Source organism: Oculina patagonica, chromosome 13, assembly GCF_052425735.1.
Source record: "Oculina patagonica isolate OP01 chromosome 13, crgOcupat, whole genome shotgun sequence".
In the NCBI taxonomy this organism is placed as follows: domain Eukaryota; kingdom Metazoa; phylum Cnidaria; class Anthozoa; order Scleractinia; family Oculinidae; genus Oculina; species Oculina patagonica.
Window position 1 is genome coordinate 14,668,856 of NC_135770.1, and position 27,430 is coordinate 14,696,285.

General features: G+C 37.5%; 1 protein-coding gene across 1 annotated transcript in view; it reads right to left on the bottom strand.

Moving 5' to 3' along the window:
* Nucleotides 1–24,698, bottom strand: part of LOC144637244 (COP9 signalosome complex subunit 3-like) — a 98,624-nt gene extending 73,926 nt beyond the window's left edge. The window contains exons 1-5 of the mRNA XM_078496377.1: nucleotides 24,504–24,698; nucleotides 24,174–24,286; nucleotides 24,032–24,081; nucleotides 18,841–18,933; nucleotides 4,967–5,041 (exon numbers count right to left, since the gene is read on the bottom strand). Of these exons, the coding sequence (XP_078352503.1) occupies nucleotides 4,967–5,041; nucleotides 18,841–18,933; nucleotides 24,032–24,081; nucleotides 24,174–24,286; nucleotides 24,504–24,676 (504 nt within the window). The 5' untranslated portion in view covers nucleotides 24,677–24,698. The remainder of the gene's footprint in view (nucleotides 1–4,966; nucleotides 5,042–18,840; nucleotides 18,934–24,031; nucleotides 24,082–24,173; nucleotides 24,287–24,503) is intronic.
* Nucleotides 24,699–27,430: the final 2,732 nt, after the last annotated feature.

The following is a 27,430-nucleotide window of genomic DNA, read 5'->3' on the forward strand; positions in this document are numbered from 1 at the left end:
CATACTTTTTAAGAATTTCTTAATGACACATTAGATTTGTACTGAAAACAACACTCAGTAAATTGAACCAGAATTTCAAAATTGTGGAAAAAGAATTACAGTGCCTGAATTGAAATGGCCAATGAGCAATGCCTTTTATAAAACAGACTAAAGAGTACATATACGCAAAGGTTTGTGTATTATGGAAGCATTAACGGGTAGTATAACAAGGCCAGACTCGGTTTCTCTTATTTATGCAAATTAGATTTTGGGGTCAAACTGATTTGTGCAAAATCTAATTTGCATAAAATTAATAAGTCTTAAACTAGTGGTAACCACAGGTTAGAAAGTGCGGGCCAAGATGCACTTAAAGAGCCTTTACCTTCACCTTTGCCTTCCATGTGACAGAAGCCTTAATCTCAGTTGACAAACTCTTGTGATTGACACTTTTTCGCATTCTTATTGTTCTTTGTGGAGGAAAAAGTCTTGACACATTTTCGACACATTTTGAACGACAAATTTTCGGATCCTTTTGCATTGTAACTGTTCATGGTGGAAGAACAAATAACTTCAGTCACCTACTTTCACAGCAATTTTTTATTCCAACAGGTGTCGATAAATCACTGGACAAAAGACAATTACATATTCCGAGTAACGCGTCACGCAAGGAATGCATGATTTAATCAAGCATGCAGTGTAATTGAGATGTGATTTTCCTCAGTCAGTGAACTCGCTATGTTGTCAGTGTTGTAAGGAATTTTTCAAGATCAACCATTGTTGGAATCATTCGTTTGCCGTGGTTTATCTGTGATACAATCACAGTAAGTCTTGAGTTCTCAAAACCAACGCCAAAACAACGTCTGCAAAACATGTTACCAATCTTCAATGTGACAGAAGCCTCAATCTTATGTGACAAATTTGTTTTGTTGCGATTAAGTACCTCTTAAACTATACAAACCTGTCTCAGCAGCCCGCTGTCAGTCGGAAGATTTGCTCGTGTGTGTGTTAGAAAATTTCAACTATTTGTAGACTTCAGCTGGTTGAAGATTTGAATGGTTATAATGTTGTACTTTAACTACACAATGAATTCCCAGCATAATAAAATTAACCCTGGTGGACTTAAGTTGTATTTGTGAAGTCTCCAAATGCTGAAATTCTGTAGAGAACCAGTGCTCAAAATTAACTTTTAGGTCTGGTCTTCCACAGGACGAGTAGGCTTAGAATTTCACTGGTCCCAGGAGCAAAGCTACTGGTCACTCTTTACATAAATTTTTTCCCATGTGTAATGCAGTAAGTAATTTGTGCCTGCAGGAAAATGCACGCCAAACCATGATCAAACAATTAAACGCAATTATATATTTGGCATTTTTTATTATTACAACAATTTCTTCTCCATTACACGTAAGAGCTCACGCCAGCAACATATATGCATCATTTGGCTTTGTGTGCCTTTAAGCAGTTTGAAAATTATTTGTTCCGATCGTCAAGGAATATTGCGTGTTTTTTCCATTTGAAAATTCCCTGCAAAACTTCCAAAACTTTTTGTTTTCTTATTCATCAAACTGGAGCCATTTGTACCTTTCTTCCCACGATTCCCGAAACTTCCGTGTTCTTTTGATCGGAGCTGCAGCGGGCATTGAAGGTCAGGGCAGTCATTAAGGGCTGTAACCCGTAACACCTGTTACGACTGAGTTGCCTCAATGTTACGGGTGGAAATGTCGATTGGTATTACGTTACACTTGCATACAGAGCAAAATGCTAGGGGTGATAACTTAAATGTGACAGCTGCTTGAAAACTTAATGACAGCCCTGAAGGTGTTGCATTGATTTCTAGATCTTGCTTTCCTCCAAAAAAGACCTCTGTGACCTTTAAACTTGTTTTAGTTTGGACATTTCAACAAATTGTATTTTGGAAGAAAATCAAGATGCGACCAAGATCTATGAACTGCTATGAAGCTAACACGAAAAGCCGCCATATTGCATCCCACAATGCATTTCATTTCGAGTAGAACCCAGACTCTTACCTGCCAAGAGAACGCGTAGCATTGGAAGCTGCCAGTTTCACTCCCAATAGATTTCGCACCGTCCGAGTTCGCTCCCACCTTATACCGCGTTCGCACCCAGTGTGACCGAGTTCGCTCCCTAGTATGAAGGGAGTATGACCTGCAGGTTAATACCAAATCACACTTTGAACATTAACGATAATTTCAAGACGATTTCTATAAGCTTAAATTCAGTTGAGCGTACGCTAGCATATTGAAATTGTAATTTGTGATTCTTAGGTTTTACTACCTTATTCTGTGTTTGAAAGAAAATCTCACCTTTGCTTGACACAAAAGCTTTATTCAAATATATAAAAGTCATGATCAACAATTGGTTTGTGTTTTGTAGTCTGTTTTTTGGGCTGGGTACTCTATTTATCTGTCCACAACTGTTTGCATACAGTATTTCAACCGACCGGAAACAACATCTTACGTTGCTGCTTCCGGTCGCCCCAGATCTCGCGTCTGTGTCTTAAGTTTCAAGATGGCTGCGATTGAAAACTGGGTTAAGAAGGCTTGAAAAAGTTAGGTACGACCTCTTAAAAGGGTGGGTGCGAACTCGGTTTTTATTGGGAGCGAACTCGGTCACAGTGGGTGCGAACGTGGTAAAAGGTGGGAGCGAACTCGGACGGTGCAAAATCGATTGGGAGCGAAACCGGTAGAATTCGTAGCATTTTTTGCTCGTCGTTACACGTTTCGAAACATTTGTTTTTGCGGAAATTCTACGTTTGCATCAACACTTTTAGTCCTTTTGAGTACTACAAAAGCAATTATTTATCGGAGAACTGTAACTTTACCCGTCCAGAGGACTAGTGGCTAGAAAAACTGCTCGTTTTGGGCAATTTTCACTCGTTTTGGACGAGTGGACGACCGTTAAGTTCGAGCACTGAGAACTCCAGCTAACTCTGTAGAGATTCGAAGAGATACAAGCGAAATTGTGTACGGGGTTGAGTCTTTGATATGACATCCGGTAAATTCACGATGATCCAAGTCATTTTCCCTGGAACATACTTGAATAATGGCGTCCAAAAAACTCTAGAAATGCAGTTATCCCACACCGACAGCAAAACGGTTTGGACAGGTGAGTAAGAACCACATATAGATTACGAAAATGCAAAAACGTCATAATCTTACGAAAAAATTGATCCTACTGGCATTTAATAGACAAGGAAGTGAATGAAATGAAACAGAAAGGATCAGTTCATGTAGTTTCAAATCCTCACTCCTAAGAAGGTTTCGTCTTTTCTCTTTTTTTAGTTCCCAAAAAGGGAGGAGGTCAACACCCAGTTATCAATCTCAATGGGCTAAAACAGATCTCAGACTAGCTTCAGCATCCCTCCTGTCACCAAGATACTTAGGCCAGTTGTAGCATTGTTACATGTATGCAAACAAGGGGTCACACTGATTTTCTATTTGAATGACATCCTGATCATGGCAGAATCAGTCAAGCTAGCCAAAGCCCATGCCGAACTGGAAGTCAGCTTAGGCATTGTGTTCAACCACAAAACGTCAGTCCTAACTCCCAGTCAACAGCTAGGAATTCACAGACCATTCAGTAACTATGACTCTGTCCCAAACCAATGAAAAACTTCATCAAATCGGGAGAGAGAGTCAGTCCTTTCTGAGCAACAACTCTGTATCAGTAAGCAAGCTGTTGGTTTCCAGGGAATTTAAATGCATCCATTCAGGCAGTTTTCCCTGCCCTCCTTAACTACTGCCTCACCTGCAGAGGGTAAAACATGTACACCTACCCGTAGCTCTCAATCACTCCCAGAACTATAAGGCATTATAAACCTCCTCCCTAGAAGCTAGAAAGGAACTTATTTGGTGGCAATACATCCTGGAATGGTCAAAGTCTAGTATCAAAATGCCCTGATAAAGTATTAGAGAAAAATGCTTTATCTCTAAACGTTTATTCCTGTGATGTATGTTGACAGACTTTTTTCGTTTTGTTCTATGGTTTATGGTGATAGACATAAAGCTTGTTGGAAAAAAATCATTAACCTTTCAATTTGTTGTATGGGTTCTAGTGAAACAACTTGTTATAAACTTTAATAGTTACAATTCATGTTTTTGTCTTCTGAGGAGGTGTTTGTGGCACCTGAAGGGGTAAGTCCATTTTTTGACACAATGACACAATTAAATCTACTGGTACCAGTAAATGCCATGATGGAGATTGCTTTAAATCAATCACTCTTGATCAAATTATTCTAGTCCACAAAGGTACAACTCATTATTAAAATACACAAAAATGGGAACCAAAAAATGTTTATGAGCTTTAATTTATATGGTTTGATGCAAAACAATGCAATTGTCTGTAACCATAAGATTTATTGATTGCATATCTCCCACCTCGTGGTTGTTTGACTGAAGCTAACACTTTGTGCAGTTCTTTGCTTCACCATCAAGATGGCGAAAGATTAAGACCAGCAAAAACCAACCAAGGGACAGAGAATCTACCTCAGAAAACAAATGTGACCTTCCACGGGAAAACGTACACTAACGCTTTTTCGTTTAACAACTGAAATCATTTGTCGAACGTTAGATAAATGTTAAAATGACTTAGGAAGTCGTAAGAAGCATTAGAATTACATGTAAGTTGTTAGAAAAAATTATCTTGTCGTTTGAAGTGTTAGAAAAATCGTTAAAAAAGTTTATGCTGTCAAAATATGAGGTCATTAGATGCGTCAAGAAAAGTCGTTCGAATCTGCGCTAGGAAAAGTCGTTTGAGTTTCCTTCCAAGTCGTTTAAAACGTTAGAATGGCAAGGAGTGCAGACATTAAAAATGCCAACATTGGAATCATGTGGCTTGTTCAAAGATTACGATCTTCGAATGTAAGCCTTAAAAATAACATAGCAACAAATGAGAAAGATCGGTGAGATGTTTAGCTACAAATATGCACTAAAACATGTTCAGAAAAGACCTTCCTTGGAACATTGTGTACCTCTTTGTGAATGTCTGTTATATCTGTGTCTAGGTATGGCAGTGCTGGCTTTAAACACTTGGCAAGTAAACAGAGCTATAAAGAAAACAAAATACAGTACATTATTTCATTATTTTTGTAAATAATAAATGGATTGTTGATAACATATAAAAAGTGAAAAGAATGTGAGTGCATGGGTTAATTCAGTAATTATGCAAACAAATCTCAACTTAAACAAAAAATAATTCAAATGAAACAAAATTTCCAAACTCTGAACAAAAACTCAGACTGGAAAAAAGAATTTCCTAGTTCCCAACAACATTAATTTTAAAATAATAATTTTAATTATAATAATAATTGATAATAATAAAAATAATAATAATTCCTCGCGAAGCGAGGCCGAAGGCCGAGCGTAGCGGGGTGTATAATTTTGTCCCTCAAAGGGATCAGGCGGGATGAAATCTCGTGTGGAGTTTACGGTCATATATATTTCTATATATATATATTTGTGAGCTTGGTGTGTGGCGGAAATGACGTCACACGGCCGCCGCGCGCTGGTGGCCTAATGGTAAGGCGTCGAACTTGAAATCAGATCTTCGGAACTGAGGTCGGGGGTTCGAATCCGGCTAGGTTTTTTTTTTTTTTTTTTTTTTTTTTTTTTTTGTTGGTTCGAATCCTGAGCCTTTCATTTTTATCGTTTTTCTTTTCGGATTAAAATAACATTGATCTCCACATAATACTCCCTCAACGCCTATTCAGGCTATAAATCTTTCATCGCCATCAGGGACGCGCGGGCGGAGGCTTCGAATCCTCCTGCCATTCGTTCTTCTTTTTTTTTAATGCCATCAAATAAATGTCCAAAATGCGACTATCCAATAATTTGTCGATGATTTTGAAAATAGTCTGCGCTTCCCAACGCTTTATACCTCTTTACGAACCAGAAAAAGCCACCATCTTCAAAGCGGAGTAGACCCTGGGAACGAGGGTGTCGCGGCCATGCCCGTTGAAATTTCTAACAAATATATCTTCCTGCCTACTATACTGTGGAAAATTGAATATGTACAATTCAATAAATGTTCAACTTCAAATAATCCACTCCTTATTTATAACACCCCCCCCCCTCCCCAACCCAGAGCTTCGCGAGGCCCTGCGAGTCACGTATTACTAGTAATAACAATAATTACATTAGGAGAGATAAGGGTTTATTTATTACCAATCTGAATCAAAGATCTCTTTGAGATACCAACTATTTTGCATCAAGTATGAGGTTTATCCTGTGCATTGTTCTTTGAACATATCATGGATGAATTGAACCGTCTTTTAATTAAAGAATTTAAATTGACAGTTTCTTAGTAGTTCAGTTCAAGCAATTTTTTTATCTTTGTGGAGGAAATGCTATGTTTGTCAGTCGTGATGGCTGGGCACTTTGCAACTCATATACTGTGTCTTGGTTAAAAATAGAAAACTTTGTTGATTGCCTTTTGACAAAATAGTTGTTTCCTTTTGAGTTGAAAAGATTTCTTCTCGGTTAATGCAGGGTTCCTGCATTACAGAAAGTTCATGAAGACATGCAAATGTCCCTGAGTCTCAGACATTCTGGAATGTGTGTGTCTGAAAGAATGTGTTTAATGAACTAAATTTGTTTTCAGTATTTTTATTGTACACTGATTTTAAAAACTAAAACACTAGCGTATATGTTTAGCAGCATTTTATGGATGAATTGAGCTGCCTCTTACTTCAAAATTGCATATATTCTGGACTGAGAAGTGTTACCAATTAGCAGTGAGTTGATACCACGTGTGGTACATGCATGTTTGTCAAGGGATGAGAAATATTTAGCTAGCACGGTTTGGATTCAACAACTTACAATACCTTCAAAATTCTCCTTATAACGTAGTTTCTACGACTTGTTGCCAATTAACGAGTCAGGCGTTCTGGTCTTCCAGAAGGCCTGACGAGAGGCCTGACGAGGCGGCAGATCATAGAGCCGCGAGAAGATTTGTATATGCGAAAAAATCTCAGAAACACTCCAAAATGTAGAGTAATGTAATGTGATGTAAGTAATGTAATGTAAGGTAGATCGTGACGACACAATTTCTGATGTTTTTAGCCAATCAGTTCAGCAGAATCTGTTCAGCACATGCACAATTTGTTGTAGTTTGGCTAATCAGCACGCTACTAATTTGTTCAGCACGTACATGATGCATAAGCAACTATTCCCAGACAAGATGCTTGTCAGATATCAAAGACGTTTCAAATCTGTTCACTTCAAAACGCAAAAATTCCCGAATTAGAGATTGAAATATGAACGAATGTTGAATTAAACTTTGTTTCGAATTTCATTTCATTTAAGGTTACTGTAGACCTTCAGAGCCCAAATTTTGTGAAAAAAGTTTTCTTTGCTCATTCTAAAGCTAAAACACTGATTTATAGTTTGGTGAAAAAAGTAATGTAAAACTGTTAAATGATCGCGATCGAGATATCGAGGAAAAACTTCTTTTCAGAAGAGTTAATAAATAGCTAAAGGTGTTATAATCCTAATAGAACATGGGGCGCTCCGTACATTTTTCGCGGTAAACTTCATCCGGCGACTTGAGTTACGCAGATTTGACTGTTCTATTAACATCGAAAGAGCTGTTCTGTTTAGCGTGGGTTAGGCCACAAGGATCAGTGAATTTTTATGCAACAGACTGTAAAAAATTGATATGAGTTCACTGAAAAGAGAGAACACATCTTGGACGAAACATCATAAGAAAACCGGGTCGAAGAAAACGAAAATGAAAGAGGGAGACTAGAAGAAAGCCAGAAGCAATTTGATTTTCAGTTGAAGCTTGAGAACAAATTGAACAATAATACTCAAGGAAAAGCTTTCCCGAGCGAATTCATCCCTGCTACAACACTTTGCTTGGGATCGCCGGTCAGCCGGTTTTGGCTACTATTTTGCCGCTGGTTTCCCGTCCTTTCCCGCTTGCTAGCGCTTCATTTTACTTTTGTTTTCCATGTTAGAATTCATTCTGGTTGTCCTTACTTTCCCGACATTACCAGCTGCTATTACTCCAAATATTCGGGCCAAATTTACGGTTCTAAGAAGTTTTCTGTCGCCTTGAGCCGCCGTACAAATCAATTCAACCATGATTTGATTGCGAAATAATGTTTTCAGTGAGGAGTCTCTGGGGGACGCAAGCTTGTGTTTCATTGGTCGGCGGCATGACCGCGCTGACAACCACTTTGACGAGGTGTGATAAGCTTGCAAACCTTTAGGAGCGAAAAACTCGGGCTTTATTTTTGCGATGTTTCCACTGCTTCAAGCGAATTAATAGGGTATGTAGATTTGACGGATTTTTACGAAACTTGGCCATAATGTTCCTTGGCTATTAACGCGCTAAAGTGTGTGAGGCTTTTTTAATATTTCAAATATTCCGCGTTTTACGCCTTCTTACGTGACGAAGATCGGCAAATATTCTATTTGCCGAGTTTACAATAGATTTTCTCAGCAACCAATAGGAATATCCAAAAAGCCTCACACACTTTTGTAGTCAATTTCCTGCTGATTGACACTGTGCAGTTTGTTTGGTCGTATGTGCGAACACGAAAGCAGGTAATTCAATTTAGCAAACACGGTCAGTTTTGCGGTTTAAGGCTTGCGCGAGCTTACCATTAGACCTAATCTTTAAAATAATTATTTCTTTAGATTCTACATTCTATAAGCTTTACAGTGATATATACTTTTTCAAGGTTTTGTAAAAAGAAACGCGCGTATGATCGATTTTCCGGAAGACACCCCTGAAGGTCTACAGTAACCTTAAGATGTAGGAAAGAAATGCATTAATTCCAAAGCTTCGAAAATTTTGAAGTCATATAAATTTGCATGCGTAATTAAGTTAAGTCTGGCAGATTTGGTGTCGTCAATTTTATCAATCAGAAGACAGTTATTTGGAGGGATTTTTTTTTTCGTTTCTCGAATTTATAAAAATAATGCCCTATACTTTTATTTTTTCCTGGATTGTCCGGCGGTTTTTTCTTGGGCAAGGGCCTTTAATTTTTTTAAAAGCTGGTTGCCCAAATGCAATTTGCAGCATCTCAGCAACAACATTTTAACGTGACATTAATTTTTTTGAGGCGTTAGCATTGCATGTGATAAATTATTCCCGGAACGGAATAAAAACAGAAGTGATATAACCAATGAAAACATTTGATCTGCGACGTATTGTGGTAGTATAATAAAAATAAACTTGTTCAATCTTTGGCCACGTACAAACTTGTCTGACCAGAATATATATGCTAACTGAGTCAGGAAACTTCCTTGGTTTTAATGAGTTGAAGCAGAAAGAAACATGCAACGTTAACAACGGCTAATTACTTTCTTTGGTTGGGAATCGTTCACTCCCTCCCTTGCAGGAAGGATGATTAAGACGCGCAATATCAGTTCATCTTCTCAACCCACAAAGCCAAGGAATCTTTATTCCGATCAGCCACGTGTCAAGCTTGATGAAAATAATGTGGTTGAAATTCAAACTTTAATTAGTAAACAAATAATTTACAAAAAAACTTGTGACCAAGAGAACAACAGAGCCAACAAGCAAGGCCAAGTTTACAGCTATCTTTTCTGAAAACAATCTGGACTGGGCAAACATCTATAAAACTCCATTCAACTCGACAACTGATACGAGAACTAGAGCGTTTCAACTCAAATGTTTCAAAATAATGTGGTTGAAATTCAAACTTTAATTAGTAAACAAATAATTTACAAAAAAACTTGTGACCAAGAGAACAACAGAGCCAACAAGCAAGGCCAAGTTTACAGCTATCTTTTCTGAAAACAATCTGGACTGGGCAAACATCTATAAAACTCCATTCAACTCGACAACTGATACGAGAACTAGAGCGTTTCAACTCAAAATACTTCATAGAATTCTTTTCACCAATTCAGCTCTTTTTAAGATGAAAATATCTGCCACTCCTCTCTGCACCTTTTGTGGCTTGGAGAGCGAAACCCTTGAGCACCTCTTTGTGGATTGCGAATATGTGAAATCATTCTGGGAAGCTTTCACCACTAGGGTTAATTCCCTAGGCATTGTTCTTAATAAACCAACTGGTCAAAAAATAATACTCGGAATAACAGGAAATAGGGACGATTGCAAGCTAGTTTATCACCTTTTGATCTTAGGGAAACAAACTTTATTTTATTGTAGACAAAAGAAGCTCTTACCAATGTTTTCATTGTTTCAGCTGCGTGTGCAGTGCATTATAAAAATTGAAAAGATAATAGACACTAAAAGAGATAAACTATTAATACACCTATCAAGACCTATCAAATTGGGAGAAGGTTGTACCTTTTTTAAATTAATATATAACTAGTTAAGCTTACATACTCCGGTTTCTCTGTTTCTTTCTATCAATTGATGCATGTTGTAATTGTCTAGTTTTACTTTCCGTTGTGATATAATTGGTTTTTTTTCCTAATAGTGTAATTAGTGCAGCAATCAGTAATTTGTTTTAAGTTCAATTTATGTTATAAGCTGTAATGTACTGTATGTATGCGTTGTAAAAAACGTTTTTGTCAAATAAAGAGCATAAATTATATTTATATATATATATATATATATATATATATATATATATATATATATATATATATATATATATATATATATATATATGCAGAATAATATGGGTTTACCAAACGATGACTTCCAGTAGAAGGATCTAGAGAGATACGGTGCTTCAATGTAATTTTAGTTCAGTGTGTGATAAGGCGTCATTGAGGCAAACTTCTAACTGTTCCAGCTTTAATTTACACGACGTTTCGGCCTTCGGCCTTCTTCAGATGTGGAACTTACTATTTACAAGATTAAAAAATAAAATGTTAAAAATCCTAAAAAGTTTACAAATTCACATAAATTTATACTAGAGCAGAAACAAAATAATTACATAATACCATACAAACTTAAATAATAGATTACATAACAGGTTAAACTTGGATAAAAGATTGCATAACAAGGTAATGATGACTTACAAGAACGCGAGAATGATAGGATAACAACAATATGTAGCAAAAGCCTTAATTACTAGCCGTACAATAGTGTCTAATTACGTGTTGTATCGGACGCGATTTTTCGATCTAAATTCACGTCTTTTGTTAAGACCGTGAGGATTGAGTGTAAATAGCTGCGAGGTCCAATAGGCCTCTCTAGTTAGTAATAACTTGTCAATAAAAGCAGCGTCCCCTTGGCTAGTAATTTGCTCGATTATAATAAAGCTTATTTCGGAAATTTCGTGCCTTGCGCAATTAAAATGAACCGCAAGCTCGCACGTCTTTTTGTTGGTAAGCATGGATGATTTATGATTACGAAAGCGAACTTTAAATTCCGTGGTTGTTGATCCTACATACTGTAATTTGCATTTATTGCAAGATGCCAAGTAAACAACGTTTTTAGATGTGCACGAAAATTTCTGATTTATCTTGTAAACTCGGCCTGTGGAAAAGCTTTTAAATTCAGAATCATGGATTAAAAAATTTTTACAAAGATCACATCGAGTAGAACATTATGTTAAGAAAAAGGTTAAGCCTGACAAAAGGGTTTTTCCGTTAGTCCTTGACTACAATCCTATCCTGCCTGACATTCAGAGGGTCATTAATAAGCATGCTCATCTTTTAAGATCGTCGCCCGAGTTACTTGAAATTTTTCCACCTAAATCGATTTTTCCAGCATATCGCCGTACCAAAAACCTCAAAGATATTTTAGCACCATCTAAATTCCGCTCCGACAATGGGGCAAACCAGGCAGAGAGGGAAATGGGAGGATGTTTTAAATGTTCTACTCGATGTGATCTTTGTAAAAATTTTTTAATCCATGATTCTGAATTTAAAAGCTTTTCCACAGGCCGAGTTTACAAGATAAATCAGAAATTGTCGTGCACATCTAAAAACGTTGTTTACTTGGCCTCTTGCAATAAATGCAAATTACAGTATGTAGGATCAACAACCACGGAATTTAAAGTTCGCTTTCGTAATCATAAATCATCCATGCTTACCAACAAAAAGACGTGCGAGCTTGCGGTTCATTTTAATTGCGCAAGGCACGAAATTTCCGAAATAAGCTTTATTATAATCGAGCAAATTACTAGCCAAGGGGACGCTGCTTTTATTGACAAGTTATTACTAACTAGAGAGGCCTATTGGACCTCGCAGCTATTTACACTCAATCCTCACGGTCTTAACAAAAGACGCGAATTTAGATCGAAAAATCGCGTCCGATACAACACGTAATTAGACACTGTTGTACGGCTAGTAATTAAGGCTTTTGCTACATATTGTTGTTATCCTATCATTCTCGCGTTCTTGTAAGTCATCATTACCTTGTTATGCAATCTTTTATCCAAGTTTAACCTGTTATGTAATCTATTATTTAAGTTTGTATGGTATTATGTAATTATTTTGTTTCTGCTCTAGTATAAATTTATGTGAATTTGTAAACTTTTTAGGATTTTTAACATTTTATTTTTTAATCTTGTAAATAGTAAGTTCCACATCTGAAGAAGGCCGAAGGCCGAAACGTTGTGTAAATTAAAGCTGGAACAGTTAGAAGTTTGCCTCAATGACGCCTTATCACACACTGAACTATATATATATATATATAGTTGAGGAAGGCCGGTAAACCGGCCGAAATATAGGTGATCGTAAAAAGTGTGTCATAACTTCATTTGTGTTAATTTTTATTTGAACTTGAAGCAAGACCTATACACACAAAAGATGCGTGTGGAAAATTATATATATATATATTTATATATATATATATATATATATATATATATATATATAACAGTGATTTTCTACTCAGTATCGTTTCATATGGGCTTTAATACAGGTCTGTTTCGTAGACCAACAAAGAGTTGATCCACTCATCAGTTAAATTCCATATACACTGTCGCATCGCTAGGGTTTATATACATCAATGGTGTGATCGTTACAAAATTCAAACTTAAAAAACAATAGTAATATACATTTGTAAGCTTATGATTGGTCCTTGAGGACGCGATTGAATTTAAGAAGAAATTTTCGCTTGTGCCTGCAAGTTGATACAAGCTCATTACGTTTGTTAAGAGTTGCCATGTCCGGTTTATATAAAATGTAGAATTTCTCGGTATTACATAGATTACATCGTTTGGAAAGATTAGTGTAAGATTTGGCCTTGGCTAGAATTTTCCACGTGATTTTAAAGTCTTTCTTTTGATCTTTCAGCTGCCATAAATGTTTGCTTAGTTCAGTGTCATTCTTTTTGTTTTCATGTTTAAATGACATTTGGTGATGTCGCCATCTCGTTTTGAACTCCGTGGCGGTGAGGCCTACGTACGTCTCAGTGCTTTCAGCTGTGGTGATTGTGGCTTGGTATACTACCTCCTTGACCAAGCATTCTCCTTCCAAAGGGCATTTTTCTGGCTGGCGGCAGTTACATGTTTTGGTTGTGTTGTTTCCTCAGGAGGCGTGTTCTGTCTTAAAACGGTTTTGTTGTGTCCATCGATGATTTGTTTTACATTTGGTGAACAACTGTAACTCAGCTTAACATTATTTTTGTTCAAAAGTTTTCTTAATTTGTGGTTGGGTGGGAAGCAGTTCCTATGTTGGTTTGTACATTTTTACTATATGGTGGGTTGAACCATATTATGTTTCGCTGCCTCTTTCTCTTGCTGGTGTCTGGTTCGGGTGACTGCTGTTGTGGTGGGTTGAATTTGAGGGTGTATGAATAACCACTTTTCTGCAATGCTTCTTGGTAGGGTGCTGTTGCTTCTTCAAAGAAGCCAAGCCACAATCACCACAGGCTAAGCCACAATCACCACAGCTGAAAGCACTGAGACGTACGTATGCCTCACCGCCACGGAGTTCAAAACGAGATGGCGACATCACCAAATGTCATTTAAACATGAAAACAAAAAGAATGACACTGAACTAAGCAAACATTTATGGCAGCTGAAAGATCAAAAGAAAGACTTTAAAATCACGTGGAAAATTCTAGCCAAGGCCAAATCTTACACTAATCTTTCCAAACGAGGTAATCTATGTAATACCGAGAAATTCTACATTTTATATAAACCGGACATGGCAACTCTTAACAAACGCAATGAGCTTGTATCAACTTGCAGGCACAAGCGAAAATTTCTTCTTAAATTCAATCGCGTCCTCAAGGACCAATCATAAGCTTACAAATGTATATTACTATTGTTTTTTAAGTTTGAATTTTGTAACGATCACACCATTGATGTATATAAACCCTAGCGATGCGACAGTGTATATGGAATTTAACTGATGAGTGGATCAACTCTTTGTTGGTCTACGAAACAGACCTGTATTAAAGCCCATATGAAACGATACTGAGTAGAAAATCACTGTTATTACCGCTCCTTCATTGTTGAGCACGATTCTGGATTTATCAGTGTGAAACCCACCTGAAGTTATATATATATATATATATATATATATATATATATATAAAACAGTTATGAAATGCCTCAAGCCAACAAAGAATGCCACTGCGTCAGGAGGATCATGTAGATTCACAGTCCAAGCCTCACCACAAGAATGAATTTAAAAACGTTTGAAAAAGCAAGGACGGACAACTTCTGACGGTAAAAGAGTTAAAAATTTAAATTTTTAAATTTTTAACTCTTTTACCGTCAGAAGTTGTCCGTCCTTGCTTTTTCAAAGGTACATCGGCCTCACAGCCAACAATTTTAAGGCGAGATACGCGAACCATCAGATGCCCTTCAGACATGAAAAGCGAAAAAAGGAAACTGAGCTAAGCAAATACATATGGAAGCTCAAAGAGGAGGACAAGGATTTTAATGTTACCTGGAAAGTTCTCGCTAAGGCCAAACCGTACACGAACACTTCAAAACGTTGTGACCTGTGTACTACTGAGAAATTTTTTCTAATTTGTTGGCCACATATGGCAACTCTTAATAAGCGGAACGAGCTTATTTCTATGTGTAGGCACAGGCAAAAATTTATTTTAAAGTTTAATTTTAAGGTTTAATATAGAATATCATACACTAATTTTAGCACGAGCAATTAGTGATGCTTTTTAAGCTCTGATATGACAACTGAGCGTGCCCGCGTGCTCTACAGTGTAAAATTTAAATTGTAATGGTTAACAGCGTGATCAAAACAATGATGTAGACTGTAACAAACTAGTGTACATGCTGTTTAACTGAAGAGTGGGTCACCTTTATGGTGGCCTACGAAACAGATTTGTATTGAATGGCAGTCAATTGAATTTGAGTCGTTCATTAGAAAAAAGATTATTATATATTATCTAGAGTTTGATAAAACGCCAAACTCTTGTTAAGAATCACTCTAAAATTTAAGTTTACAGTGCAATTCAAAAAATGTTCCTGAATATCTTTGAGCGACCACCGATGTTATTCGCAACCGAGTCTTGGATATGTTTTGTGAGCCAATACTTTAAAGACAGACTATACAGGTCCTCCAACTTCTCTTCAAGACTTTGCACTCGGTTACCAGATCATAATCCTTGAACACACTTCCTGGGTCAAATAAAGGGAATTTTTGTTGGCGTGCTGTTTGGCAAGTTCCCAAAACCTCAACGGCTCACTTGTCTTTGTATTGTGACTTCTACAGTTGGACTGTGCAAGCAAGAAATCTCATGTGCACTTTTGGGTGGCCGAAACCGGCGAGATTCATTCTCAGTTTGAGAAAGAGGCCTGCTTGATTAATTCCAAGAATTCTGACTTCATATATTTTTAATTCTCTTTTTATATTTCTTTTTCATTAATAGTTATATGTTTTGTTAGTGTATTATTTAATGGCAGGTCCACACCAGCCTTTATGGTTGCCCTACAAGACCTGCCTTAACAAAAAGCTATGTATGTATGTATGTATGTAGCCAACCTGTCCAGTTTCAAAACTAGCAGGACGCCACCGCATGCAAATTGGTGTGGCTTCAAGTTAACAAGCTTAGTTGACACAAAGTATGTGCTGATTAAACAGAAGATAGAAACAATTAAATGTTTACGTGAATAATATCCTTTGTTTGCAATAAGGCCCTGATTGTAAACTGTACATACAATACAGGGTTTTCATTAAGAATTGTAATAGCAGGAGAATAGTGTAAAGAAACCGGAAAATGATATTTAAAGGTTCTGCATCCTAATAAAAAAGTAGGTAGAGGCCTTTGAAATTCAGTCAGAGAATTTTACGTAGTAGAAGGAGAATTCTCCTATCTCCGATGCCTAATGAACACCCCGTCGGTAATTAAACAAAAGAAATCAAAAATTAAGTTTTCGTGAATAATATAGCAAGTAGCTAAAATAATAAAATCTCTGGTTCTATTTGGCATAAATCGGTGATTTAAACGGTCAAATGTTTGTTATGAAAGTTTAAATGCAACCTCGGGAACGAGTTTGGTTTATATGATGCGCTGTGAACATTCATTAAGATAAACTTTTTTGCGAGATAAATTTTTCATCTTTCGGCACGCGCTGATGAGACTTGTCTATAATTTGTAGCATCACGACAAGTACTTAAGTAGCTAAAATAATGACGATTCCAAGAAAAAAAACCTCAGAGGAAAAATCCTGAACACATAACTACGTATACCTTAAGACTTTAAACAGCTTAACGTTTTTCTGAATGAATACCAAGCCGTCTGAGAACGGATGACCTTTCCCGCTCGCACGGATGTAATTTTTTCACTGAACGGTTGACTCAAACCACTCGAACGGATGCAAATTTTTCCGGAACGGATGACTCAAGCCGCTTGCACAGATGTAATTTCTTTCTGAATGGATGACCTTTGCCGTGCGCACGTATGGAAATTTTTTCGGAACGGATGATGAACGGCTTGTGCACGGTTTTCCATGTAAGAACGGAAAAGCCATAGTGTACGTTTTCGCGTGAGAGGTCACATATTGAAATTAAGTGTACTGGTATTAGTTTTGTATTAAGTAGTTTGTGAAATTTCAATAAAAAAAGTTTAAAAAAAGCCTTGCCTACCCTTGTAAAAATGTTACCGCGATCGCGCCGCGATTGGCGCGATCGCGCCGCGACTGACGCGATCGCGCCGCGATTTGTTGTCATCGCGACGCGATCGTGCGTGACGCGATTGTAAATGAACGCGAACGCGCCGCGATAGTTGCGATCGCGCCGCGAATGTCGCGATCGCGCCACGATTGCCGCGATCGCGGCGCGATTGATTACCACCGCACCGCGATTTGGGGGGCTGGAATAAATCTCGGGAAGTGTTCCCGGCGAGAACTCACTTCTCGATCACCGGGAGAAAGTCAATATGCTTTGAAACTCTCACAAATCATGCTGTGGTCGTAACGCAAATCATGACTTGTATTGATGAAATAAACTTTAAGTACTAATCAAAGTAGTTATAAAACTAGTTTGATTTAAAATGTCGAAAAACATTTTATTACGTGACGGTGAGCTGTGAGGACGTGATTCCCACGAGAAAAGTTTTATTTAGTTTTAGTCTAGACGAACTGGCGCGACAAAGCGGCGCGTGATAATGAGTAAAGATAAATTAAAAGATAAGAATTTTTATTTCTTAACAGTCCGTTTTTTAATCTTTTCAAACACTTTGTTTCTTTCTTTTCTTATCTTTGAGGAACCTTAATACCTTTGAGCAATCCAATGACAAATTTCTGTCGGCCATTTTCTTCAAATGCAAATACAATCAGGAATTCGCTGCAATTGCGTTTTTTGCATTGAAAAATCCTCTATATGGCATTTAATTAAATTGTGGCTCCGAAGAGGCTGTCAGAATGAGCTTTTTTTAGAGCTTTATATTTACCTTCCCGTAGACCACGATCGTAGACCACACACATCGAAGTCCTTTCCCGCCTTTTGCCGCAAGGTGTCGTGAACTGAGCGTTACGATTGGCTGAGTTAGGTCACGTAGTGCATAGTACACGCAATCGCTACGCCATCGCAAGCAGAAAAGAAATTTTATTTCGAGAAAGTTGGTATGTTTTCTCTTCACAATCAGGACTGGAAAAATGTGTTCTTTTTTAGCTGCTTCTGAATAACAAGAGTTTAGAAGCGACCTAACTTGAGGGAAAAGCGTCTCTGTGAAAACTGCTAGAATTTGTTTTGTTAATTCGAGCGACAGCTTCGTCGCTTCGTCGCTTCGTCATGGACTTTGTTGACTGAACTACAGCTAAACTGTGAATATAAAAAAAATGCAAAACTCGAACAGTGGAAAGAGGAAAACATTTTGACGGTAAGGACCATTCAATGCAAAGTTGTACCTGTTGATGCTTGGGACTTAAATGTTGTATTATTTAAAAAAGCTTTGGGGAAAAGAAAGCGCATCTTCGACGGTTCGGCTTCTTCGCAGATGCAAGAGATAGTTCGCGGCTTTGCGAAATTTAATTGTGCTCGGCAGCGAAACTGGCCGTCTTTTTCTGTAAGTTTCCGTAAATAAATGATGTTGTTTCGATACAGTCTGTGTGTTTGTTTTGTCGGTATGCAAAACGCCAAGATAATTGTTTTTAAATATATAGATTTAGGCGCGATCGCGGCGCGATTTAAGCCAAATCGCGGCGCGATTCCCGACCCATTGCGCCGCGATGCGAGAATCGCGGCGGCCAAAAACGCGGCGCGAATCGCGGCACGAATCGCGGCGCGATCCAAGCTCAATCGCGGCGCGATCGCCAATCGCAGCGGCCAAAAACGCGCCGCGATTCGCGGCGCGATCGCGGTAAAATTTTTACAAGGGTAAATTCCATTAAGCCTCAGATAAACTCCATTTACCCTCATATACAAATGTACAACGTTAGTTTTCACTGACTTGACCAATTCGCTAAAATGCAATTTAGAGAGAAGTTTGCATCTTAAAATATTTTACTCTTTACTTTACAACTTTTCTTACCTGTGCAAGATCTGTGTGAATTGATGTCAGTTGTGTAGGCATTTGCTGGGCCTTTTGTATTGCAATACACATCATTCTTATCCCTCTCATTGGCTAAAACGCAACAAAGGTACATAATCTACCATCTTTTTTCAATACCACCAGTACATGTATTGCAGGGTAGTTTGAGTTATTTTAAACTGCAGTTTGTTTCCCAGCTCAAAGTCTCATCTGGAACTTTCCCAGCCTATTGTTTTCCCAAACTTTCCAAAACCAGTCCCAGTTTGCGATTCCCAGTCCCAGTGACCCAAACTCCACTTTCTCAGTGAAAATTTACCCAAATACCAGTTCCCATTTTACCCCTGCAGGCCCCTCTGAAAAACGATTTTGATGAGTTTTGTCCTTTAAATCTCATATGGCTTTCATTCACCCCAAAATGTAACTTTGATGAAAACTATTTTTAAATGGGATTTTGAAAGACTAAAATTTAAGTTTTCAACATTTTGAATAATTTTATAGCAATGAAAATTTAGGAAATATTTCTGCTCATTTTGCGATATTAAGTAAAATTTCGGGCCACAAATATTTGAACACTGAAACAAATATCTAAACTAGTAATGGTAGAAAGTCATGTCTTTAGAAAGAGGACAAAAGCGCCTGCATATGCCATGTTTAATTACAAACAGTGGCTAGTGGGTAGCACAGCAAATTGAATTCTAAAGCACTTATTCCACTATGAAGCAGTCAGAAACTGACTGACATAAAAAAAAGTATGCAGAATTCCAAAAAAAAAAACTATTTTACATTGCCACACATCAAAACATAGGCACGATAAGCAATTACTTAAAATAAGACCCAAAGGGAGAGCAACAGGAAGCTTTCTAGTCACAAGGGAAATTGTTGTATTTGAAGTTTTAAGATTGGATTTGAGTATTCTAAACCAAAGAAGCAAAATATGGTCAATTTATGAGCAGAAAGAAATTGCTTATAGTGATAAATGTTAAAAAATGTCACACAACTTCAATATTACTTTGGCATGACTTTCTGTCGGCAGTTAACAAAGTTTTGCAAAGCACTAAACAGAGGTAATCACACCGAATTTTGTGTTCTTCTGTGTGAATTCCGATTGGCCGTAAGTAGCAAGGTGTAAATAAATTAGGCGTCGTAAAGTTTTTAGGGGTCACTTGAAATTGCTAGCGTTACAGTAAACACCCGCATATAAGAACACATGATTTCGGAGGTCAGGCTGATCAGGTTCTTATTTAATGGGTGCTTAGTGACAATTCAGCCTCAAAGTGTTCTTAAAATGTTCTTAAATTTTTAAATTAGTAATACTGCCCAAAAATGCCCCTAGATGTAAAATTAGCATAAATTAATATATATTCTTTGATTTTAATTATCACAGTGAATACTGTATCATTGAGCCTATAGACGAGATGACTGGCTGTCCTTCATTATACAGTAGGTAATGATGAATAAAATCATTTGTTTTTTATGTAATTATGACACCTTTTCCATTTTATAAGAACATGCTGAATTTTTCAGGCTGATCTTGTTCTTATAAAAATCTCGATGATTTGGTAAGTGCAGAATGCAATATGGAACAATTGAAAGTATGATGTTTTATATATGTTCGTGTTTATTTGCTTTATTTTACTTTCGGAAAAACTGTTCACAGGCTACTTGTATTCTTTCCCAGATGTTCCTTACGCTAATCTTTGCAAACGTAACACGACACTTTTGTTCGTTTGTAACAAAATACTTTTGTCTTCCTTGAAAATGCGATAACATGAAACTTTTGTTTTTTGTTTGTTTTACGGCGACATCGATGACATTTGTTTAATTTAATTAAGTTACGGTTTAGACTGCACAAAAGACGATTCTCAAAAACTAAAGAAACAAATCTAATCAAAAAACATATTTTTCGACAGGTTTTTTAAAACGCAGTACAGCTAGGATATTTGTTTCCTGGTTATCAGGTGTTCACGCCAAAAATCCCGGTGCAAGTTTTTGCATACCTAATTACGAAAGCGCTGTGAAAGTCTCAAAATCTAATTTAATTAATTTGCGGTTTTTACTTGGCACCAAGAAGTCTGCAGGAAGCCTACCCCAAACACGCAATACAAGCGATGTTCATGATAGTTCCAGAAAACAACATAGACTAATCTGCGCATGCATTTGGTGTAAATTACGTTGAGTAGTACCACAAGGAGAGAAAAGGTTATACTGAAACAAATATATCCTAACCTTTGAGATCTTCATATAAAAGTAACGTAGACGTGCTCCAAGTTTTACTTGGGGGGTATGGTCGGGTGCTCCCACCCCAACCCCCCTCCAATGGAATAATTAATTAATTGATATTAATTAATTAATTGACTATTAAAGTTTACATGTTAGCGCACTAGCGGGTTGGCGGATAAAAGCCCCAACAAACCATCACAATAGTGCATTCTGCACTAAAAATGGGGCTTTATTGGCCAAATTTCAGCCTGTTGTTCTTAATCCATTTGTTCTTATATGCGGGTGTTTACTGTTAGTATTCTATTTTATTTTTAAAAGAGGCAAATTCATCACTGTTCATTAGCAACAGACGTATCACATTCTAGACACATGGGAGACTGATACTGATCAGATGGGGTCTTAGTTTCCGTAATCACGAAAACCGAGGGCGAGCATAAACAAACTTTCTAAGCACAGGGAACATTGTTTAATTTTCATTTTGCTCTTTAAAGACTGGACACTACCATTCCAGAAGCAAACTACAAAATCTATGTGATCTATGAAGGAAAAGACATTTGGTTATAAAAGAATGAGGGTTGAACTGTATGTTGCACAACCCTCGGGTTCTAAATCTGCGAGACAAAAGGAAGAAAAGCTCGCACTCTTGCCTAAAAACAATCAGTCTTCCTGCATTGGTCTGTGTTCGTTATTTATTTAGGCCTTCGGAGTGTATAAAAGTAGCCCAAAATAGCGTTAATTAAAATGATCACCCACGATTGGCACACAGTGAGTCGACCGTGTTGATCTATTCGTAATAATAATAATAATAATCAACTTTATTTATAGAGGGTTAACACATAACAGTAAAAAAAACTGACAAACCAGTGGCCCTCTAATATAAAATACAATCAAGAACTTAAAATAATAATCGTGTTTTTGTTTAAAATTGTTGTTTCTTTTTTATGCTGCGCAAGTCTTCTCGTCTTTAAAAACACATTAATATTGATAATTTTTCTATTTTTTATTGCTTTTGGGGGGTCTTAGTTTTCGTAATTACAAAAACTAAGATGGGTCTTGGGTCTTTGTTTTCGAGGGTCTTCGTTTTCGTGACACCCTAAGTGGCAGCCAGCCCTTAGCTACAACCCTGCAGATTTTGCTTCTAAATAAGGGAGCCCAAGATGTGACAGTTAGAAGTCATCCGAAACAACCATTTCGTAGTTTAGGGTCTACCCCCCTTAATCAACCTTGAAATTACCATTATATTCAGTGGTGCTGGCAGCATTCACTCCCCTCCAATCTGTTTATTGGGTCCCCCTTATACATGTACTCCCACAAGCATTTACAGGACTCTCAGCCCAGGTCATCACTCTTTATACTGGACTCTCAGCCCAGGTCATCACTCATCCCTACAGGGACCCAGCCCAGGTCATCACCATACAGGACTCTCAGCCCAGGTCATCACTCTTATACAGGACCTCAGCCCAGGTCATCACTCTTATGCAGGACTCCAGCCCAGGCTCACTCTTATACAGGACTCCAGCCCAGGTCATCACTCATCCCACAGGGACTCTCAGCCCAGGTCATCACTCTTTATACTGGACTCTCAGCCCAGGTCATCACTCTTTATACTGGACTCTCAGCCCAGGTCATCACTCTTTATACAGGACTCTCAGCCCAGGTCATCACTCTTTATACAGGACTCTCAGCCCAGGTCATCACTCTTTATACAAAGTCAGCTGTTACTTATTGCCAACCAGGCAGCCAAACAAAGAGGCGAGGCTGACTTGGCGGTAGAATCATAGAGCAACGTGTATAGCAGAAAAAATCTCAACTTCTGCGTAAGAGACTTTTTAAACTATATTTGGGTGTAAGTAAAACCCCATAATCGGGTTGTATTGTTCTTCCAAACTAGTTTCCAGTCTCTCTTCTTGCTCTGAAGCAAATGACCAAAATGGCGTCCGTGCAGTCCAGCATTCACTCCTTTTTTTGCGATAAATACACCTTTATGGAACTCTTAATAGAAAGAGAATACCCTACAGAAAACCCGACCGCCGAGAAAATGAACATCAAGGTCTTAAAAGCGAAGAAATAATCTTTTGACTTTGGAGTCCTTTGATTTCTTAAGAGAGACACGAAAATCAAGAGCGAACTGCTGATTTCAAATGGAGTTTTCTTGACTTACGAGAATGCCATGGTCAGGTAAATGCGACCTTTAAGTGTTGTTTTGTTTATAGCAATTTTAACCGGTGATTTCATCCCAAACCAATTAAAGTTTATATTGTGGTTGGCACGCAAATCAAAGCTGCACATATATTCGCTCAAAGGATTAAAATCAATACAAAGCGGCACTCACTAGAATTACTTCATGTCATACACGCAAGAAAATTAAAAATTTTTGCTTCTAACAGCAAATTTAATGTTTACTTGAATAAAAATTCTGTCTCCACATATTCCTTGTCCATTTTGGTTTTGGTTTCTATTCACATTCTGCATATTTTTCGCTTGGGAATTGAGTTTTGCATTAACATGACAAGACTGAAATCTGAGCCGTTTTGATTACTCAAAAGCGTATAATCTTGGCAGTTTTGATTTTCGGATTTGATTTATGAGAAGTTCTTGAAATTCAACTATCCCTTTTGTGTTCGTAAACATTTTTTAAACATTCACATGTCGCAAAAAACAGTGATTCAAACCTCGATTATTGTCCACATTTTGTGACATTTTTAATGTCAGTTGCAAAAAATAGTTATCAATCTGTCAAACCCGTGTCATTATGAACACCATAACACTTTCTCCTTGTATTACCTAAAACCTGGGCCAATGGAGATCCGGGCCTAAAATACAACTTACCATATTTTGGTCATTTCAAACAAATATATTAAGTTCTTTAGAAAACCATTCAGTATCTGTTCTTATGAACAACCATGAGTATTTCGCTCGTTGGCGCTTACCGATAGGTATAACTAGTTTAAGTTCATATGATTAGCCTAACCTGCTTTAGGTCCACCAAACATTGTGTTATAAAATGGCACAAGTGGGCAACTGAAAAGCAACATGGAAATAACTATTAAGACAAATATATTTAAAATTAGCCAGCATTTAATACTAAATTTCTCTATAAGAAGGGTACGTACATTTGTCTCCAGCAAATTGGATTTGTTCCTTTGAGCAAATTGAAATAAACTGCTGGATCTGGCTGAAGATTAATTCAAAGTCTCCATAATTTGGTAAGGATAGCTTAACCAACCTGTACAAAAACATAAAAACAACTTCACATTACTAACAACAAATGAGGTGTATTAATATGAAGCGCACGAGGTAGATTTCTCAATTTTTAGAAATCTTGCTAACATACAGAACGGAAAAAGACAGACATAATTTATTTAGACATAATTTATTTATACACGAAGAGCTTAGGAGCCGTAGCTCGTTGAAACGCTCTCGTGAAAAGGTTTTGCACTCACAACAAAGCCATGAACGCCAATGAATGTTGATCTGGATCAAGTGATGCAATCGCAGCGTCAATCTGGCCTGCATACTTAGCTAGCAATTCATTAGATCTGTTTAAATAATCTGCTAGTTGTACGTAGTTCTTGTCAGAAGAAATTGAGCGTACTGTGGCAAGGAAGTCCTCCATCTTTGCCGTCTTCTCGTGCTTAGTTTCCCTCGGTAGTATGTGATCAGCCTCGTTTCCGAAAAAACGAAAAAAAAAAAAAACATGGAAACGAGGTAACAGTGGGTACGGAAGTTAGGGCATGTTTACATGGAGGTGGGGGGACTCGGGTAGGCGAGGTAACCCGCCACCCCGGGGTGACCTTTTTTCACGAGGTTAGCACGTAAATTGTTGTAAACTAAAGCCGAGGAGGGACTTCTGACTCCCGACTTCCGACTTCGGACCTTCGACTATTTTAATTTTTTTTTTCTTGTCAACTTGCTTTATTTCTTTTTTTAAAACTATAAACCCATAAACTATGTATATGTGTATAAAATAATTATTTTTAGAAGTATAAACCTCACTCGAACTGGCCAAAAACTATTTAAATTAATGTTAAATAGTTAAGAAAACCATCTTTCATATCCGGGATTAACACACTCTCTTTCCAGTTGGAGTCTGTTTTAGAATATACTATACTAATCAAAGATCTCTTCGAGATATCGATTTTTTGCATGAAGTTAGTATGAGTAGAAGGTTTATCCTGGCCATTGTTGTTCGAACATATCATGGAAGAATTCAAACGTCTTTCAGTTCAAGCATTTGTTTTATTTCCGCGGAGGAAATGCTGGGCGCTTTGCGACTCATATACTTTGGCTTGGTGAAAAAAAGGTAAACTTTGACGTTTGCCTTTAATCGAAATAGTTATTTCCTTTCGAGTTAAAAAGATTTCTACTCGGCTTAATGCAGGGTTCCTGATAAAGGTTACGCACGACAGAGTTACCTTTTGTCTCGTCACGCAATCTTAACCCCACATTGAGAAGTAAATTTTCGTTTGGATATTACCAAAAGCCGCTTCTCCTCGCGTTATTCTTTACCTTACGGCGACACATGCTATTTCTAACGACTACATTTCCAGTAAAAACAGTTGCTGTTTTTTTTCTAATGGCGATGCATAAACTTCTGAACATAAGCAAAAACTTTTAGCGTTTACTGCTTCCACCGGAAGTAATTTCACAACAGGCTACAAAAACACTTGTAAATATCACTTCACATCTGCATTGAACGATGTTGCAATTCTAAATTGTGCAATTCAGCAGAAATAATCAATTGTCACGAAATGAGTTCCCTTTGGTTAACTATTAGCAACGTTTTAGTGTGTGAAAGACTTGTACCAGTACAAATTTGCGTTGTTTATGGTTTTAGGTTAAATTAATATTAGCGCCTAAAGACTTGTACCAGTACAAATTGCGTTCTTAATCGTTTTAAACTCCGTTCCCTTCGAGCGCTGAACCCCTCACATTCTTAATTGGTTATGTCACGTAAGGTTTAGGCTACTCACGTTTTTAATTGCTAAATAACGTTTGTAAATTTGACAAGTTATGTTTTTTCTAGAAGAACGGAAGTGTTGAAGCAGAACTATAGAGTGACACTTTACAAGTCACGCGCTTTGATCACCCACAGCGGAAAGTATTCCCTTGGTAAAGTTTTAGTGTGTGAAAGACTTGTACGAGTACAAATTTGCGTTGTTAATCATTTTAGGTCTTTTAGGTTAAATTAATATTAGCGCCTAAAGACTTATACCAGTACAAATTGCGTTCTTAATCGTTTTGAGCTTCGTTGCCTTCGAGCGCTGAACCCCTCACATTCTTAATTGGTTATGTGACGTAAGATTTGGGCTACTCACGTTTTTAATTGTTATACAACGTTCGTAAATTTGACAATTCACGTTTTTTCTACAAGAACAGAAGTGTTGAAGCACAACTATAGAGTGACACTTAAAGACCTTCCCCGTTAATCAATTACGGTCCAGGGAATAATGCATGTGGGATCGTTTCGTTTCCTAGAATTTGTGTACAATGCGGTTATCCGTGCAGACTTCTACTCATCGGGAAAAATGCCAGTTAATAAAGATTGATTAAATATTAAAGTAAGGGACTCGGCAATTAAATCAGGGCACTCCCTTAACAATTTGGCTGAGATTTTATCCAGACCAGTGGCCTTTGACTTACAAAGTTTTGAAATGAGACAAAATATGCGTTGATTTTATTTCCTCAAAGTTAAACTCTTTGGCAGTTAATCTTTGGCAGTTGCACAAAGAAACTCATGATAAGTGGTATCAACTTTAGCCACGTCACGACTAAGGCTTGGTCCAATCTCAATAAAGAAAATATTCAACAATTCAGATATTTTAATTTGGTTGTTCGATTTATGTCCCTGGTATTGAATTTCATTTATCACTGTTTTATTCAACTTACATGATGTTAATTCACTGATAGTTTTCCAGGTCCTGCGTTAATTATCAAAAGCATTACTGTATTATAATTAGACTGTCCACAGCCTCTCGATTTTTCAACGCAAAAAAGCAAACGAAGCGAGCGCGAAGCGCGAGCACGTGGGAGGAAGGGGCCACCCCCTTGCTTCTTCCGTTTTGCGCTGGCGTCCAGTTCTTTCGCCGTTCTCACCGCGCGCTCATCGATCGAAAAAACACGAAAAAATAGAGGGGAGGGCTGTGGACAGTCTATATTATAATAGGCATTTTTAGCATACTTGATTTCCTGAATTACTTAGTGATTTTTGACCTTCCGAAATTGATTCCAAGTGAACGCATCCTTGGTTTTGATAACTTTTTTCTTAAGCCGGTCTCTGAAATTCATCCGCCTTTCAAATTGAAACTCGTAGTTATCCACGGGGATTTGGTGTTACGTGTGCGTTTACTTTTCAGTGGGTGTGTTTGTC